General features: G+C 32.7%; 2 protein-coding genes across 4 annotated transcripts; one reads left to right on the top strand and one right to left on the bottom strand.

The window, feature by feature from the left end:
* Nucleotides 1–483: 483 nt before the first annotated feature.
* LOC117932184 (pentatricopeptide repeat-containing protein At2g03880, mitochondrial) lies at nt 484–4,033 on the top strand. 3 transcript variants are annotated; one of them, XM_034853292.1, is made up of 3 exons: nt 484–3,182; nt 3,279–3,566; nt 3,705–4,033. In XM_034853292.1, exon 1 carries the CDS (start codon nt 624–626, stop codon nt 3,066–3,068), a length of 2,445 nt encoding a protein of 814 aa, XP_034709183.1. In that variant the 5' UTR covers nt 484–623; the 3' UTR covers nt 3,069–3,182; nt 3,279–3,566; nt 3,705–4,033. The 3 variants fall into 3 exon arrangements, with proteins under 3 accessions (XP_034709183.1, XP_034709182.1, XP_034709184.1); XM_034853291.1 differs by having other exon boundaries at nt 3,279–3,435; XM_034853293.1 differs by having other exon boundaries at nt 484–3,164; nt 3,279–3,435.
* Nucleotides 4,034–4,137: 104 nt separating this feature from the next.
* Nucleotides 4,138–10,392, bottom strand: LOC117932186 (shaggy-related protein kinase theta-like). Its single transcript, XM_034853294.1, has 13 exons — nt 10,102–10,392; nt 8,097–8,348; nt 7,878–7,970; nt 7,325–7,384; nt 6,949–7,221; nt 6,722–6,796; nt 6,484–6,540; nt 6,264–6,404; nt 5,598–5,648; nt 5,411–5,506; nt 5,220–5,303; nt 4,823–4,925; nt 4,138–4,738 (listed from the first exon to the last, which is right to left on the bottom strand). The coding sequence occupies exons 1-13, from the start codon at nt 10,159–10,161 to the stop codon at nt 4,677–4,679; spliced, it is 1,407 nt and encodes a 468-aa protein (XP_034709185.1). The 5' UTR covers nt 10,162–10,392; the 3' UTR covers nt 4,138–4,676.
* Nucleotides 10,393–14,410: the final 4,018 nt, after the last annotated feature.

A 14,410-nucleotide genomic window follows, 5' to 3' on the forward strand; every position in this document is an offset into this window, starting at 1 on the left:
AATTTTTTGTTGTTTGCTCATTTGACAATCATGTGATGACCTCATTTATAACCTTGTATTCAATACACCATATTCCACTTGCATCCCTCCAAGAATTCTCCATGGGACATAATCCTCGGAGTCTTAAATTTAAGATATAATAAGCTTTCATTATATTAAGAATTGATTTTTAAATAAAAAAATTTAATACGATACTTTGGTTTAAGTGAATTTAATCCGAAGATTTAGATAGCCCATTTAATATAGTCCTTTTTTTATAAAAAAAATATTTTTAATAAATTTATTTAATATTAAGATCATCCCTATAAAAATAGAATTTATGATTTCATTTATTCATATGAAAAATGTTATCATTTTGTTTTCTTTTTATTAATTTGATTTGGTTTGAGGGTTTCTTGAATAAATTAAAAAAAAAAAAAAAACTTATTAATTATCTTAAATTATTTTTTAAATATATTAATAGGAAAAAAGAAGATGAAGAAGGAGAGTTTTGGCTCAGGTGTTCAATTCGAACTGTAACGGAACCGAAGAAGCCATGAATTAGTTTCAGGCTCTTTAAACTCCAATAACTACATGATCTCATCAAACTTTTATGCAAGAAAGCAGCAAAAAGGAAAGAGGGTATGTACAGATTAAATTTAGGAATTTACACTTTTTCTCGTAAAGTATGTCATCAACTTGAGCATACAGAAGTGAATCATCATATACGTAGATCTGTGAATTCGTGCGGACCTGTTCATTCTAGTTCTGATTCAAATTGGGTATTGAGTAATTTGTCGAAATGTGGTCGAGTTGACGATGCCCGTAAACTGTTCGATGTAATGCCTGAGAGGGATGAGTGTTCTTGGAACACAATGATTGGTGCTTATGCCAACTCAGGAAGATTAAATGAGGCGAGAAAACTTTTTTATGAGGCCCCAATTAGGAGTTGTATCACTTGGTCTTCCCTCATTTCTGGGTATTGTCGATATGGGTGTGATGTAGAAGCACTTGAATTGTTTTGGGAAATGCAGTACGAGGGAGAAAGGCCTAACCAGTTCACTTGGGGCAGTGTTCTTAGAGTTTGTTCAATGTATGTTTTGCTTGAGAAAGGGAAACAGATTCATGCCCACGCTATAAAGACCCAGTTTGATTCGAATGCTTTTGTTGTCACTGGTCTTGTTGACATGTATGCTAAGTGTAAGTGCATTTTGGAGGCTGAGTATCTCTTTGAATTGGCCCCTGATAAGCGGAATCATGTTCTGTGGACTGCCATGGTTACTGGGTACTCTCAGAATGGTGATGGGCATAAAGCAATTGAGTGTTTTAGAGACATGAGAGGAGAGGGGATTGAGTGCAATCAGTTCACCTTTCCAAGCATATTGACAGCTTGTGGGTCGATTTCAGCCTGTGGTTTTGGGGCACAGGTGCATGGCTGCGTAGTTCGCAGCGGTTTTGGGGCTAATGTGTTTGTTGGAAGTGCATTGGTGGACATGTATTCAAAATGTGGGGATTTGAGTAATGCAAGAAGGATGTTGGAGACTATGGAGGTAGATGATCCGGTTTCTTGGAATTCCATGATAGTTGGGTGTGTAAGACAGGGGCTTGGGGAGGAAGCTCTGTCCTTGTTTAGAATAATGCACTTGAGACATATGAAAATAGATGAGTTCACCTACCCATCTGTTCTAAACTGCTTTTCTTTTGTGATGGATATGAGAAATGCAATGTCTGTGCATTCTTTGATTGTCAAAACTGGGTTTGAAGCTTACAAGTTAGTGAACAATGCTCTTGTTGACATGTATGCTAAACGGGGATACTTTGATTATGCATTTGATGTCTTTGAAAAAATGACAGAAAAGGATGTGATCTCATGGACCTCCCTGGTAACAGGCTGTGTGCATAATGGGTCTTATGAAGAAGCTCTCAGGTTGTTCTGTGAGATGAGAATCATGGGGATTCATCCAGACCAAATTGTCATTGCTGCTGTTTTGAGTGCCTGTGCAGAACTTACAGTTTTGGAATTTGGTAAACAAGTCCATGCCAACTTTCTTAAATCTGGCCTTGGATCATCCTTATCAGTAGACAATTCCCTTGTATCCATGTATGCAAAATGTGGGTGTATTGAAGATGCTAACAAAGTCTTTGACTCAATGGAAATTCAGGATGTGATTACTTGGACAGCTCTAATAGTTGGCTATGCACAGAATGGAAGAGGAAGGGAGTCTCTCAACTTTTACAACGATATGATAACAAGCGGTGTAAAACCCGACTTCATTACTTTCATTGGATTATTATTTGCTTGCAGCCATGCAGGTCTTGTGGAACATGGTCGCAGCTACTTTCAATCAATGGAGGAGGTTTATGGGATAAAACCTGGTCCTGAACACTATGCATGCATGATTGACCTTCTAGGCCGCTCAGGAAAACTCATGGAGGCCAAGGAACTGCTGAATCAGATGGCTGTGCAGCCAGATGCAACTGTGTGGAAGGCACTGCTTGCTGCATGTAGAGTACATGGGAACGTAGAACTGGGGGAGAGAGCTGCAAACAACCTCTTTGAATTGGAACCCAAGAATGCAGTGCCCTATGTTCTGCTATCTAACCTCTATTCTGCTGCCGGTAAATGGGAAGAGGCTGCGAAAACCCGAAGATTGATGAAACTAAGGGGAGTAAGCAAGGAACCCGGGTGCAGCTGGATTGAGATGGGCAGCAAAGTGCATAGATTTATGTCTGAAGATAGAAGCCATCCAAGAACTGCTGAGATTTATTCAAAGGTTGATGAGATCATGATATTAATCAAGGAAGCTGGATATGTTCCAGACATGAATTTTGCTCTTCATGACATGGATGAAGAGGGTAAGGAGCTGGGTCTTGCATATCACAGTGAGAAGCTGGCCGTTGCTTTTGGGCTCCTCACCATGCCACCTGGGGCACCAATCCGGATTTTCAAGAATCTCCGCATCTGTGGAGATTGTCATACTGCTATGAAGTATGTATCAGGAGTTTTCCACCGGCATATTATTTTGAGAGATTCGAATTGTTTTCATCATTTCAGAGAAGGAGCATGCTCTTGCAGTGATTATTGGTAGAAGCTTCATCTTCTTCCCCGTCTCCCCCCTACTTTTCCTACAAGGGTCATTGAAAGCCTACTTCTCTGAGCTGATTCTGACGAGGAGTTGCACCTTGTATGAAAACCAAGTTTGGTATCATTGCTTCATCCCTGGGTCCCTTTTTTGTATTTGGTCTCAATTATTTGTATTATCATCTGATGACCTAAATTTTATTGTGCATTTTAACAGTCAAGATTAAAGTTCAACACCTACAGAAGCGATACCTTTATTTTTTTCCTGGGAGAAAACTCGAGACATTTATCACAGGTGAAGGTGGACATGGCTGGAACCCAAATGCAAACATGCCTGAATCCCACAATATGCAGGACTGAAAAGTGTTTGCTATGTAAGTTTTAACGTTCGGCTTAGATTGTTTATGTTTGTTGTACAGCGTTGACCATGCTGTGTGATCGGTCATATTCACCAATCCCATTTCCCACGCTCATCCTACGAACGAATACATTACAAAGGATTTAGGTAGTTTTGTGGACTTTTTAATCACAATTTTTTTCAAAGTTTGTAGTTTTGTGGACTTTCTAACACAAATCTTTTCACTTTTAAAGTCTATATTTGACTTTTGACTTTTGACTTTTGACTTTGGACCTTGCTGTGCAGAACACCAAGAAAGACCGTTGTCTTCCCATTTGAGGCGATCTCCATCCACACCTTCAAAGATACAATGTATCATTGGACCAATATTCTCCAGATTGAACCAAAGGCTGATCTGGACACAGCTGGGTAGCTGATCGTTCAAATTCTCATCATCATTCACTGATTCTGCCTTTGACGACCCGCTAACATTCCGAGTCCAAATTGGGAACTGTTTCACCATGATGCGGAAGCTAATATGAGATGACGATGAGATAATTTACAATGGGCAATTGAACATGAAACTATTTGAAAGATCTGGTTCCAATGTTTAATCTTATAACGACTTGTGTGATGATGTTGCTTTTGGTTGAGAAGGCAAGCAAAATATCCTTCTGCAATTTACATTCTATACAATACCACAACCTCAAACTGCACCTTTTCGGACATTCACAGGAAAGAGGAAAACAAACGGGGATGCATGTATTGAAACTCAGAAACCAAAATTGGGACCACATAAGTTCCTTGAAAACTTGAATTTTCTCATTAACACCAACAGCCAACGAGAAACGGTATAGACTTAAGAATATCCTAATTCAGCTGGGTTTTTATGATTTTCCTTAGCCTCCATCATAAGCACATTCAAATGGCCATAAACCCTATGACTACAAAGATGGTAACATATATTATGTGGCAGCTCATCTATCAGAACACAGGCATACAACAAAATAGCACATTGTAAACATATACTGTATATTATGTAATGGTAGGGAATCTCAAATCTCAATCCTATGCACCTCATAATTCCACCTGCAAATCCATTGTAAATGCCCGCCTCAAAAAGATAACCCCGCCAGCCCCCAAACACTCTCTCTTAGGCCGCATATTTCCTGTGACTATTCTGTGAAGGCCAAAGGTAGCATGGCTCGTGGGACAACTAAGCATATCCAAAAACCCATTCGTATTGCCTACAGATGAAACCAGTGCAAGCTCATGAACTTATTTCCTTGCATGCTCAGGAATGAGACGTTGACGCAGTTCAGGAGTTGAGTGTACCAGCTCTGTGACAAGTTTGACATGTGATACCAAGGTAAGAATCACCGATTAAGAGAAGAGGATTATAAGGAAATGGTGTATTAGCTTACCTTGAGGTGTGAAATTGAATAAAGGAGGAAGAGGCCGACCATTTGACAAGCAGGCATTTGGCTCTCTTAAATCATCAAAGAAGTGATGTGCACATGCCTCCAGCTGCAAGATAGGATGCTAGGATTAGGATACCATGCTCTCAGAAACACATAATATTTTCTAAAACATTAAATTCCATTCCAAATAGTTTAGAGAAAAGTAATGTTTTGGAAACCAGCTAGTACTAACAATTTTTTTTTTAATAATTAGGGTTGTGACAATATATAATGCAGGTAAAATACATGCAAGTTACAACACAAATCAAACAAAACCACCTCAACACAAGCATTCGGAAGATTTCAGTTTGGAAAAACTATGAAAATGAACAAATTTATATAAAGCATTCAAATTTCATACGGCAGTGCATCTCAAATTTGGCGAATACTGAAGCAGCCTTGATACAAGATCCACAGCTTCTGGGGGCATTCGCTTCTGGAAAAGCTGGAAAACAAAACTTAAATAAGCTTTTGGCTATAGAAATATAATTTATCAAATATCAGTGATGTCGGGCAGCAGATATGATCTACCCTTTAGAATTGTTGACAAACCTTGTGCCATGGGTGAGCTTTGATTTGTGGAAACTTGAACTCATTGTAATTTGGATTCATGCACTTGATTTCTTCTCTGGTGGGTGTACCCAGAATCTAAGACATAACATGCAACAACATCCTGCTTAGCTGACCTATAATATTAAGAAAAGAAAGTGAATAACAGAAAAGCCACTTGATAGCAAACCTTAATGATTTCCACCAGCTGATCAACACCACTTTCCCCAGGAAACAGTGGCTGCACATAACACAACATAGCATATGGGTCAGAAATGTAAAATGTTCATGAAAGATAAAAGGAAGATATGAGGCACATCATAGACCAAAAGAAAATGAACAAATTCAATAAAAGAATGTTTAAGAAAAGGATGCGGAAGGGTCATTAAAATAGTAACATCAGAGAATCCCAACACAAATACTACTTCACATGAAAAACAGAAGATAGATAATAAATAAACAAGGTAAAACTTAGACAGGAGACACTAAGATACGAGTGACATGGTTAACATCCATGAAAGGCAATGGTAAAACCTAGCAAAGCAAAACCATTCCAAACAATTAGATGCCAAGAGGAGAAAAAACAAAATAGGTATACATCTACTCTGCATGCTTAAAAGAACCAAAAGACAGGATATCATAAAATCAACATCTAATTTCTCAAGATGCAACTGAAACGAATGAAGGAATATTATCTTTCCCAGATTCAGTATATTCCATGTTCATTCTTGCACAAATTAGTGGGCCCTGGTGAGTTAAGTGTAAATCTCCAACAAAATCTTTATGAAACGGGAAACTTTTAAAGGTTAGTTCAGCATATTTCATCAGTATAAGATATTCACATGCATAAACCCACCTGGCCAAGAAGAAGCTCAGCCACAACGCAGCCTGCAGACCACATATCAATGGCAGTTGTATATTCTGTAGCCCCAAAGATCAGTTCTGGAGCCCTATAATACCTTGAGCAAATATATGATATGTTTGGTTCACCTGGCACCTACCATCAGGCAAATGAAGTTCAAAACCTGCTATAGCAAATTAGTGTTGAAAATTTCCAAGGAAGATAATAAACATACCAACTTCTTTGCACTCCCAAAATCACATATCTTTAGCTGATGAGTCTGGGGATTGACCTGCGGCATGCATCAAAACCACAAAACCTAAATACTTGGACAAGATATAAATAACAAATTTACCATTTTAACATGAATATAATACAAAGAACAAGATTATCACCACATACTACTAATGAGACAATAATCGCAGCATAAATAATTTCCACCTTCACTTTCTTCATACTCAAGAAAAGCTTACCAATAAATTCTGAGGCTTGATATCACGATGACAGACCCCAATAACACTGTGCATGTAGTTAAGTGCACGGCAGATCTGCAAAAAGGAAAATAATACTAAATGAAATTACAATATAAATGAAATGCAGGTAGGCACAAGAAGGAAATGTAATTACAGTATAAATCCAGCAATGCAACAGTTGCCTTGCAACCAAATTAAGATACTTAATACACAACTTCAAAGTTCACCTGGTATGCATACAGTTGCACATATATAATGGGCATGTGCTGGTTCATCCTGCTGTGATGCCTTGAAACTCGGTAGACAGTTTCAGATACATACTCAAGGACAAGATTAAGGTACACCACATCTTTTTCAGAAGTTGAGAAGAAACAGTGCTTTAGTTGAACAACATTAGGATGGTCAAGTACGCGCATAATTTGGAGTTCTCTATTCTTGTATCTCTTATCCTGCAGCACCTTCTTAATTGCCACTGCTTCACCTGTTTCTAGGCATTTAGCCTGCATTGTCAAAATAAAACATAAAAAAATGAGAACAATATTATCTGGAAAATTACCCAAAGGCCAATTGCTCACAAGGTATATCAAGATCAATTCCAAGTACCTGAAAAACGACCCCAAAGGAACCAGTGCCAACCACCCGCTCAGCCATGTAGGAGACCGTCTGCAACCAAAATAACAACTAATTGTTAACAACTTTGATTGTGGGCAAACATCCTTATTCTCATGAAATACAACTATCAGCCATGATAAACATACTGGAAAAATGTTCAAAGGCAAAAATAGCACATGCAAAAAATGCTAAGGATCGCTAACAAATCCAAGTATAAAAACTTTCACCAAATAGCATATTTTTTGGGAAGAAATCATTCCACCTAAATAAGCAAATCTTTCAAGTAATACCATATTATATACCAACATATATTAAAAAAGAAAAAAAAAAGCCCTCAAATGACATAAATAATGAATCAAAGAATAAAAAATGAATCAAAGAAAAGTTTCCTAACTCCTGCTCCAGTCAATCACTAAAAATCATAAATGTAGTGTAAAAGTAAAAACATGCACCACAACAAATATATGATTATATAAGATCTAGAAAGACAAGTACAAAGAAGAAAAAGAATGCAACAACATTTCCAGAATGGAAATCAGATCACCTGTTTTGGTTGTCCATTGCGACCACCTATTGTAGTTGCAATTATCTGACCTGTTTCTGTTCCACTACCACTCACAACAGTAGGCTCTGCATCCTGCGTTGTGCAAAAATTACCAAAACCATCAATTGGAAACTATTGATCTCAATATACATAGGAGAAAGATATAGATTACAAAGAAATCAGGAATAACAAATAATAAATAACCAACAAGCTCATTACCTTATCATCATGAGGGTCAACTTTTTCATCTCTGATTTTCATGTCATGCATTTCTTTGGGAAGCTGATCATAACCAGACTGTTCGGTTCTTGCAATAGAGGATACATTGGATGTGCTTGCAGCAGTTTCCTGTGATGTAGAAGCCATATGCTGCTCTAGACTTGTGCTTTTCTCTACTGAATGCGATTCATCAGCAACTTTCTGTTCTGCTTCTTGATCGACCTTTGCCCTCTTTGTGCTGGAGTCCCCACCCTAAAAGAAAATAAATTGAAAATTTCTATCACAATTAGGGAGGAAAGGATAAAGTTGCATTAAAAGAATATCAAAAGATAGACTAATTAAAGGCCAAATAGACTCTCCCAGCTTACATGCCTGGCTCTATAACTCGGAGCCTTTTTTTCAATTAACAAAAACTGAAAGGGTACAAAAAGGGGTAATCTTCAAAGACAATCTCAAGTGATAGATAACTCATCAAGACCATAAAAATAGACCACTAAAATCCAATGCTGTAAGGCTCCATTTGGATCATGGAAAGTTTGAAGGCAGGGATTTAGGAGAAAAATGATGAAAAGGGAAGTAAAAAATACAAAAGAAAATGAAAAACAAGCTTATGGTGAATAAAATTTTTTCTCCTTCTATACGGAATACAAGGAAGAATTTACAAACATAAATATTTTTGAATTCTCATTAAATTTTATTTTGCTCTATGATTTTCATGACAGACCAAATAAGAAAATTTGAGATTCCTTCCTATTTTTTAAACTTTTCCTTCTAATTGCCAACATCCAAACAGAGTGAAAATGTTTTGAAGAGCAATTAAAAGATACTCTCCTATCTCATCAGCAACAAATCTTAACTTTATTGTTAACTGAGGACAATGAATTCCAAAGCCAATGCGCTCGTAAACCTCATTTATTGTGTGCATACCACCTTTGGAAATAATAGAGATAAAAAAATCCAATAACCCGCAACAACATTTTCCCAATACCGTAGGCTAAATATTCAAACTAGCCCTCTAGAGCACAACTCAAATGGGAAAACTCAAGGCACATAAATTTGCTTCCATTTTACCATATTTTTTTAATTATCTAACAATGACACAAAATTAGGAATCCTTAGGGTCTTCCTCTTATATTTTTAAGTTATCTAACAACATTCTGCAGCAATCCATTTGAGTCAGTTGATGTGGAAAAACTTGAATAAAATCCATCAAATTTGTCCTATCATAGTTTCTCAATTGCAAATTAACATGTCGGGCAAAGATTCGCAGCCGCTCTAATCCCTACAAAAGGGTCTCAAATGTATAAACTGAGCTGGAGTTATTCATCTAATTCATCATAATCACATTGACAAAACAAAATTTCATGCTCCCATACATCATTCAAGTCCCATAAATGGTCATCAACACCGACTTAAACTAACCTCCTTCAGGCGCATAGAACTCTAAGAGGATGTTTTCCACATTGATCAGCTAACTTTAAAGATATCTTAATCCATCAAAATCTTTTGAAAATCAACCAAACATGCAACACCAGTTGGGAATCAAGAACAAGCACCTTCATAAAATAGAAGGCTACGAAAATGAGCCCAAAAAAGGGAAAAGAAATCTCCAACATTTACTTTCTGAAATCCTAAAATTAATAATACGAATTTATGCAAGATTCAAGAAAAACCATTTAAAATTTTTGAAAAATAAAACAAATTCTAATATTAATTAGAAATTAGCTGAAAACCTATGAAATTAAATAATTACTCAACAAGCTTCAATATAACCAAATCGTGGATGATAATAAATGCTCAGTTTGGTAGCTGAGAGAACATGGAAAGCAAAAGTAATGAACTCCAAAACCTTGGATTGATCATCATAAGCTACCCAGAATTATTTCTAAAAAATACCCATCAACTCCATTCTGCAAAAAGCCAGAAACTTCATTTTTTTGGCTTTTTCTCACCAACCAAACAGGCCATAAAAAGGGAAAGAAAAAAAAAAGGACAGAAAACTTACGGGATCAGAAACGGAGGATCGACCAGAAGCAATGCTCTTGAGACGACGCATCACATTCATCGTTTCCAAGTTCCAACAACGAAAACCCTAATCCCTTTCTCCTTCTTCTCCCTCTGCTTTTCTCTCTCCACGTCTAAGGAAAAAAGAGAGAGAGAAAAAGAGAGAAATTTTTCTCTCTCCTCCGCGCTTAACAGAGTAAACCAAAAAAATCCCAGAAACAAACACCAAGGAGAGAAAAGGAATTTGTAATAAAGAACACAACCTCCCTCACCCCCCTCCCGTCTCTCTCTTTCTCTCTCTCTATTTTCCTTCGCTTTCTCTCTCTATTTTCTCGCTCTAGAAAAAGGCTATAATTGTGTGCTCGTTTCAAATCTCCTTCGGTCAAAGTCTATATAAAAGCCAATCATTCCAACCCCATTCGTACTTCAGTCAAACTCCCATTCTCCGCCGTTGATTCTTCATCATTTCCAATTCGACAGCTCAAGTTCATCCTTCATCGGCACTTTAGGTAAGATTTTTTATCTGCTATTACGATAATACCCCTCCCTCTGGTCACATATGCACGCCAATTGAGAGAGTATAAACGAATATTCTGATTTTTTTTTTCAATTTCCTCTTGGAATTGTTTATTTAAAAATAAATGCCATTCATATACTTATACTAAAATATTTTCACATTTGAAAATAAATATAATAAATATCTTATTTTTATAATATTTTCCATTATTTAAAAAATTAAAATAATAATTTTCTCCCATGTGCTACACTATTTTGTTTTATATTATTTAAAATATAAAAATCAATTTTCTTCTATATGATTAAACAAAATAAACTATAATTTATACTCTTTACTTTTCACTTTTTTTTCATATTAAAATTTCAATAATATAAAAAATATTTTATATTTTTTGTTTTTAAAAAAAATTGAAAAAATATTTTTTGAAAACAGTTTTTGAAAGTTATCCTCTGATATTTGTAAAATTTATTTAGAAACTTAAAATATTTTAAACTTATTTTTAATATTTTTAAATATATTTTTAAAAAATTTATATATAATGATTTATTTTTAAAAAATAAGTGAAAACGATATAAAATAATTCAAATATATTATCTAAAAATACTGTTCTTAATAAAAATAAATAAAAATAAAAATTAATTATCAAAACAGTTATAAACAAACCCAATATAATTTCAAATAGCATTTTTGGTTTTTACTTATTTTTTCTATAACTGTTTTAAAAATAATTATATAAACATACAAAACAATTAAAAATAAAATATACATATATAATTATTTTTAAAACATATTTAAAAATAATAAAAATAAATTAAAAATACTTTAGTTCTCAAACAAAGTTCGATTGTATAAAATATGAAATAACAGTTTTCAAAACTATTTTATAAAACAGTCACCAAATCATGTATAAAATTCCAATAGCAAAATATATTTACTCTTATAATAAATTAACTTTTTTTTTAAAAGGAAAAAATACAAAGTAGCTAAAATTTTGTTTGGTAGAGTCTGACCACAATTTTGGATTCAATAATTAATGAATATAACCATATAAGAGTTGGTGATGACTAATAAACAATTTGTCAAAGCTTGATTCCACAGTGCTCCTTCAAATCAGGGATTGCTTACTATTAGAATATTTCTCAATTAATTCTTTGTTTTCCCCATCATTAAGAACAGGGTAAAAGAAAAAGCACAAACTTTACTCCATTTCAACCCACTCATTACTACAGACATGTCTAATTATTTACAAAAAAAAATATATATATATATATATAGAGAGAGAGAGAGAGAGGAATCAAAGTTGAAATTTCAAAGTTGTGAACAATTTAATAATAATAAATAAATAAATAAATAAATAAATAGGTGGCTTTTTTGTCACATGCCATTTTTTAATTATGCCATGCATGTTTGTAGCATTGCGTAAAGAGAAAAGCAATAGAGTGGAGGAAGCTTTCCAAAATAGGGGCTGGTTTCTTTCATCATTTAGTTTTGTATTCAAACCATAACAAGATTTAATGTTAAATTATAGTAATGAATTTTTGTGTGAGTGTGAGGTGGGAACCGTCTAATGTAAGTTTCTATACATTAAAAAAAAGTCTCCTAATTGTGACTTTCTCCCGTCTAATGGTGGAATTTGAATGCCTCAAAGAGGTAGTTAAATTAAGGGATTTTTAAATAATTTTTTATTTTTTAGAATATAAAACAAGGTTATTTGATTGAAAGGGACAGAATCATTCTCGTTTTATAAATCCAAAGGTTTACTTGGTAACTGTTTTCAAAAAACAGTTTTTAAAATTTGTTAGTTGATATTTTGTAAAATTAAATTATGTTTGAAAACCTATAATATTTTTAACTTGTTTTTTATATTTTTAAAATAATTTTTATATTTTGTGTTTCATTTTTAATTATTTTGTAGTATAAAAATTTGTTATCGAGAACGGTTTTCAAACACATCCTAACCCTTCAATTTTTAAAATTTTTAAAAATTGGACATAAATGTCATAGGTTTTTTCTTAAAAGAAAATATTTTATTTTAAAACAAATATATAAATAATTAATGTATTAAGGGACATATATATCAAACATAGGTTACTTTTTAAGACAAACAATTGTAGAGGTTAGATTTACAAATATGAGATTTATTTCATCCACGCTAATTAATTATTTCTATAAATAAGGTTTTTAATTTTAAAAACACATGACTAATTTTTGTACTAAAAGTATTTTTTTGACAATTTATTTTGAAAACCTAACTTTTAAAATATATCCCAAATGTTTTCATGGATTTTTTTTTTAAAGTATTTATATTAAATAGTTAAAAAATATATAAGATGTTCCAAAACCTTTGTATCATATAATATCTTCATAAAAAATAAACGAAAAGGAACTACCCTGCATATTTGATTTATGGAATAGAGTGTCATTTTTAAAATAATTAAGTCTTAAAATAATATTTTTTTTTAGAATTGAACCAAAAACTTTATTTGGCCATTGCTTTTGAAAAATAGTTATTTATTTTCTTTAAAAAAGAGAGTAAGAAAACATGTTTGATTAAGACAGGTAACTCTTCTTTAAAATAATCGTAAAAAATAGTTTTTGAAAAACTATTTTCTAATTTTTATAAAACAAAAGTTTGTTTGAAAATGTAAATTATTTTAACTTATTTTTCATATTTTTAAATTTATTTTAAAAATAATTTATATATCTAATGTTTTATTTTTAATAATTTTACATATTTGTATAATTATTTTTTAAAATCGCTATTAGAAAATAACAGAAAATGTCTTGTTTTCAAATTTTAATAACATAAAACATAAAATCATTTTTTTTTTTATCATAAAATGTGTTTTATGTTATAGAAAAAAAAAATAGTTCTAAAAAATAGTTGCCAAACAAGCCATAATTTTATATTTTTAAAAACATGTATTTTTTAATATAAAATATCTTTTAATTTATTTATTTACTTTTTGAAGATTATTTTTTAAAATTATCATATAAATATGGAGAATGGTACAAGATAAAGCATTATCTATAAAAAATAATTTTAAAAATATTTCAAGTTCCAAAACATACTATTATTTTACAAAATATTATAAATCTATCTTAAAAAACTACTTTCATAATTAATTTAAAAAACGCTTATAAAAAAAAAGTCTAACCATTTAATACTTTTTTATTTTTTATTTAGGTGTTTATTTGAATATAATATAATTTTAATATTTTAAAAAACACAAAATATAAATATTTGAATTTTTGTCTTTTATTTTTTTAAGGATATTTGATAGTTTTGATTTTAATTTTTTATTTTATTAACAAAAAATTAAAATACATTTAGTAATTATTTAAACCACTATTTTGTTTAAAGCTTTGTCTCTCATTTTATTTATCACTTATATATAATAATAATAATAATAATAATAATAATAATAATAATTGAATGATCTTATGTGCTATCAACTCTTCAAAAAACAATTATAGTGAGGAAGTATTTACCACATTTGAACATAAGACGAGTTGATGAATGCAGTCAACCTTAGATCGATCGATAAACTCCTTACCAACGACACCCCTTTTCAGCCAGTATCAACTCTCCTAAAAACTGGCAAGAAAAACAAATATCCTAATCCTATAATGTATTTACTAAAACACTCACGACATTTGAATACAAGGCAAGTTGATAGATCCGTTCAACCTCTAGTCCACCAATAATAATAATTTTAAAAATAAGAAAAAAAATTTAAAAATTTTCTCCCAGGTTCTATCTGTCATAATATAATTATTTTTTCCAATCATT

The sequence above is a fragment of the Vitis riparia genome, chromosome 15 (genome assembly GCF_004353265.1).
Source record: "Vitis riparia cultivar Riparia Gloire de Montpellier isolate 1030 chromosome 15, EGFV_Vit.rip_1.0, whole genome shotgun sequence".
NCBI lineage: Eukaryota > Viridiplantae > Streptophyta > Magnoliopsida > Vitales > Vitaceae > Vitis > Vitis riparia.